General features: G+C 47.8%; 1 protein-coding gene across 1 annotated transcript; it reads right to left on the bottom strand.

Annotated features, from left to right (window-relative positions):
- Nucleotides 1–224: 224 nt before the first annotated feature.
- Nucleotides 225–2,897, bottom strand: LOC101937184 (up-regulator of cell proliferation-like; the record flags this gene model as incomplete). Its single annotated transcript, XM_065580444.1, has 2 exons — nucleotides 225–377; nucleotides 652–2,897. Coding segments are annotated over 2 exons (2,399 nt in total), but the record flags the coding sequence as incomplete, so codon positions are not given.
- Nucleotides 2,898–5,246: the final 2,349 nt, after the last annotated feature.

Below are 5,246 nucleotides of genomic sequence, written 5' to 3'. Positions count from 1 at the left end.
CTCTTTGTGGTGTTTCTGTTGATCTACCTGCTCATCCTGGTGGGGAATCTCGGGATGGTCACTTTAATCAGGATTGAGTCCCGGCTTCACACCCCCATGTACTTTTTCCTCAGTAACCTGGCCCTCTTAGATGTCGGATACTCCACTGTCATCGCTCCCGAGACACTGATGGCCTTTGCAGTGGAGAGCAAAGCAATTACATTCACTGGGTGCGCTCTGCAGTTCTACTTCTTCTGCATTGCTGTGTCCTGTGAGTGCTGCCTGTTGGGGGTGATGGCGTATGATCGCTTCACAGCCATCTGCAGCCCATTGCTGTACACCGTCATCATGTCCAAGCGGTTCTGCGTGCTGCTGGTGCTGGGGTCGTACCTAGCCAGCTGGGTAAATGCAACAGTTCAGACTATATTTATATTCCGTTTGTCCTTCTGTGGATCAAACATCATCAATCATTTCTTCTGTGATGTGCCCCCCATCCTGAAATTGGCCTGCTCTGACACCCACATCACAGACACTGTTCACTTCACCTTTTCTATTGTAATTATAACATCTACTCTCAGAAATGTTTGCTGCAGCTTTGGTCATTTCATTCAGCTGCTCCAGAAGGTGTTTCCTGTCCCTCATGTTTTGTTCATGCGCAGACACATCACTGACGTTCTGATGCACAAACTGGCAGTTGGCTTTTTGCCCTATTTCCTCCATTCTGAGGAAGGCATGGACCACAATTTGCAGAATATCCTTCATTTCGGTGGCGTTCTCCATGGCCATGTTAACGATAGTTATGTCACTCAGTCCAACAACCAGTGTGGCCAGCTCATTGTCGTGTTCATAGCTATCCTCCAGCTTGGCCAGTTCAGGGGCTTTCAGGCCTTCGGTGTCTATCACCAGGATGAAATCACAGCCCAGCTCCTGTTGAAAGTTCTCTGCCACTTTAATGAGTGACATGAAGGCTCCTCGCGTACATCGGCCACTGCTCACTGCAAACTGCAGGCCAAACATGGTGTTGAGGAGGGTGGATTTCCCAGTGCTCTGCACTCCCAGCACCGTTATAACCAACATTCTGGACCTTCCCCCCAGCTTGGCATGGAGCTCAGACAGAACATCTGTCACCCACTGCAGTGGGATGTTGGATACATCTCCATCGATCAGCTCCATGGGAAACCCTTCCAGCATCAGGTCAGCTGCTATGCCTGGGAGATGGACAAATTGTCCTTGGCTTTCTGCCATTTTACCTTCTTTAACCACTGAGCATTCAGCCTCATAGAACTGCCCCAACTCACGCATGAAATGCTCCACCCCTAAGGAACTGGCAGAGATTAGTTTATCGTGTTCTGCAAACATTTTGGGGTCGTCTTTTGAGTTTTTGCATTTCTCTTTATATTGACCCCGTAGTTTAGAAATATTCTCCCGAGCAATGTGATCCAGGTCAAACTTCATCCATTTCAGGAAGTAATGTTTCTCCTCGGGAGGCAGTAGGCCTAGTCCAGTAATAAATGTAACCAAAGCATCAGTCAGGTCATGTTTATTCTGCTGGACACGTAACTCTATTGATTTCTCTTTCAGTTGAGACTTATATTTCTCCAGAGGGGTGTTTCCTTGCTTTTTCAGTCGGCACAGCTCTTTTTCCACTTCAGCCAAGTTTTTCCATGGCTCCCCTTGGAGTCTCAGCTTTTCCCTCTTGTACTTTGCCACATCTTTTATGTGTACGGTGATTTCCTTGGCATATTCACTGGCATGCTGACATTTCTTATTATCCTCATCTACCTGGATGCCTAATTGACGAGCAGTCTCAGCCACGGCTTCTATACTCACTCTCTTGGGAGAAGACTTCATTACAGCTGCTATTGCAGACTGCAGAGCTTTTACATAAGCCGCCTCATTTGTGGCACGTCCTTTCTGCAGCACACGTGAGTTGTTCAGTTTCAGCCCTGGGGCCAACTTTTTCAGGAATCCCAGTGTTTCCTTGGACGTCACAGCCTGATTATTAACCATGAAGTAGTATTTAGTGGCTGATCCCTGCAGAGATGATAAGAGCGTGTATTGTCTCTCGTTGATGCTCTCAGTAACTATGAACACTGCTGAGGAGATCTCTGTTAAAAAGCTGAACTGTGGCAAGTGGGACTCTATGTCTCCGCGCAGGTTTGCAACCGCAACAGGCTCTGGGAAAATATCTGAATTCTCTGTCCCACTAGGGAAATACCAGGAAATCTCGACCAGCCCATCTGCGATTTCCCGAGGGACGTTCCCAGACTCCATGTCCCGATGGATAAAGAAATCGTGGTGCTGCTGGGAGAGGCTGAGAATCTCATTGAGAAGTTTGGACTTGGAGAAGTTGCAGCTCCCCAGCCGCACAAAGGAAATGGTTGGCATTGACGTGAGCACCAAGCTCTCCTCTCTGAACCCTCTGCTCTCTGCCAGGGAGTGCGGCCTCCACTTCCTCACAATGTCCCTCATGGCCCACAGCATTAGGGTGCACTTGGGGGTGTCGAGGGCAGGTAGCAGCAGAGGGAGGGCAAACTGGCACATGGACATTTTGGACAGGATCTCCTGCTGTAGGAAACTGTCTGAGCAAAGCAGCACGGCACAGAGAACATCGAGGGGGTGCAGGGAAACTCTGGTGTCAGTGTCACTAAAATTCAAAATATCATCTAACCTCTGTTTCTCCTCACTGCCTCCTTCATCATCAGTTGCCCTGTGCACAAGGCTTGTGTTTCTGGCCATCATATTCAGAGCCACCAGTTTCCTCAGGAAATGCCAAGGTAAATCTGCAAATGTCTCTGGAGTTCCATTCTTTAGACTTTCCTGGCTGATTTCAAGGACATCACTCACCCTGAGCTTCCTGCTCAGATGCTCCTGTAGTTCTAGCTTACGAAGGAGTTCTTGAAAAGCTTCCCCCTTCCCTGGAAAACAAAATGAAAAGATGATCTGAACAGCTTTCTGAAGACAGGGATTCCCAAACAGGAACTTTTGTTATGTGGCAGTTCATGTTGTAAACTTTGAGTACTAACTTAATGGAAAAATATAATGGTAACTGGCAAGGAGGGGCATATGGGACTAAGACCTACCCATTAGAGCCCGCTCCTTTATTTCTTTAGACAAATAAATACTTTGTTTCACATTCATTTCTTTCCCCTCTTTTCTCCAGAAGCACAGTGAAGAGAGCAGCCGGAGCTGGGATGGGGAGGAGGGACTCAAGGCCTCTAGCCCTTTCAGTGCAGCACATGTGGAGTGTGTGGACCGGACGCCTAAGGAGGCAGGGGCTGAGATCAGATATGATCTACAGAAAACACAGCTAACACAAAACTTGAAAAGCAAAGAACTTAAAAGATGAACACTGCACAACCTCTTTTCCTCCAACCAGAGAGACATTTTAACCCTACCATAATCCTCATACCGCTCAGAAAACTGCAAACTTAAAGTCTGTCCCCAGTGTAGTAGAAGGAGAGAGCCTGGGACATGAGGCCAGGTATGAGGCTTGAGGCCTAAACTAAAGTAGTACTCAGGCCCTGCTGATATAAAGCAAAATTCGCAAGAGTCAAACTATGAGCAAAAGTCAGGCCCTGTAACAAAAACACACCTACTTTCAAGTTCACAGAACTTGGCAAGAAAAGGACGGGCACTGCAAAAACACACACATTCCTAAGAAGTGCTAGGCACAGGACACTCAGGCAATCACATTCCAGAAGAGTGGTACCAGAACACCCCGATATCAAGTATGGTACAAACACACTCCCAAAGATAACAAGACCCCCCTTTAAGATAAGGTCAGGATGACAGTATGATGGATAGAGATGTTTGATCGAACCAACATGTACAAGGTAATGGGTGGTAACAAACCACCTCAGGGGGGTGGTAACTAACTATGTCAGAGAGGTGTGCATACCCCGCACTTGGCAGGTCCTGAGTACTACTTTAGTTTAGGCCTGAGGCCTCATACCAGGCCTCATGTCCCAGGCTCTCTCCTTCTACTACAAGGGGCAGCAGCAGGGAAAGGCTTCAGCTGCTCCCCATGCCAGAGCCTTTCACAGTACCTAGGGAAGTCTCTGGCATGGAGGGCTGCCAGAGCCTTTCCCTGCTGCCACTTTTTCTATACAGGGAAGGGTTCTAGCAGCAGGGAATTTCTTTTCTTCCCAACAACTGTCTCCCTTCCTCCCTGTACAGATGCCCTATATTTACACTTGAAAAATCTGGTTGCCCCGATTGTGGGGAGGGGAAGGTGGGAGGGGAGAGTAGGTGTGGGGTAGATGGAGGCAGGAGGAGATGTCTAGTGGCTAGAACTCCACTCAGTGGCTTCCTACTGGCCAGGAAGAACAGGGATCAACTAATAGGCTGTGGCTCTAAGCACCCCACTGAGCAATACTGGCCAAAGCTTATACAGAGAAGCCCCTGTATTTGTGCCTCCAAGTCACCTACCATTTTCCATGGTGTCTCGGTTTGAATCTCAGCAATTTTATCTGCAGAATACCATGAAAATTCTTCACTCTCACAAGCACCATTCACACCTGGCAGTGCCAAGCTCTTCTAACAGTGTTCACTCCCACTACAGAAGGAAGGGTGATAAGAGGAAATTACCTTTCAAAAGGTGTGTCTCCTCCGGTTCTCTGGCTTGTTGACTGTCTAATTCCAGCTGTGGATTAAAACCACCTTTCTCCCCCTGCTCTGGGGCTTGCAGAGTCTGAGATTCCTGATTTAATCCTTCCAGCAAGAAAACAAGAGGAGAAATGAGTTATTTAATGAGTAATTCACTTCAATCCCTTCCTGTTTTTGTGTGTTTGTTTTATTTAGTACGTTGCAACTGCCTCTGTATTTCATTACAGTAACTCCCCACTTAACGTCCTCTTGCTTAACGTTGTTTCGATGTTATGTCCCTGCTCCTTTGCAGAACATGCTCGTTTAAAGTTCTGCAATAATGTTGTTTGTCCGCCTGCTTTGTCCATGGCTGGCAGCCCCCCCTATCAGCTCCCCTACGCCCCCCCCCATCTGCCCACTGGCGGACCCATAGATCAGCGGCTTCCCCCTGCTCCACCCGCCTCCTGCTCCCGGCAATCAGTTGGTTTGCAGCATTCAGGAGGCAGGGGAGGAAAGGGGGACATAACATAGAGATAACATAACATAATGTTAAGTGAGGAGTTAAGACCTATTTATCTAACACAGTGGTACAACGCAGCACCGTGACACTTTGGATAAAGAATGCAATGGACTCAGTAGCATTCTGACTTCTGAACTCTTGTAAGAGAGATCGGGGTTAA

This window comes from Chrysemys picta, unplaced genomic scaffold, assembly GCF_011386835.1.
Source record: "Chrysemys picta bellii isolate R12L10 unplaced genomic scaffold, ASM1138683v2 scaf3457, whole genome shotgun sequence".
NCBI lineage: Eukaryota > Metazoa > Chordata > Testudines > Emydidae > Chrysemys > Chrysemys picta.
This window is presented reverse-complemented; position numbering and strand designations above follow the sequence as displayed.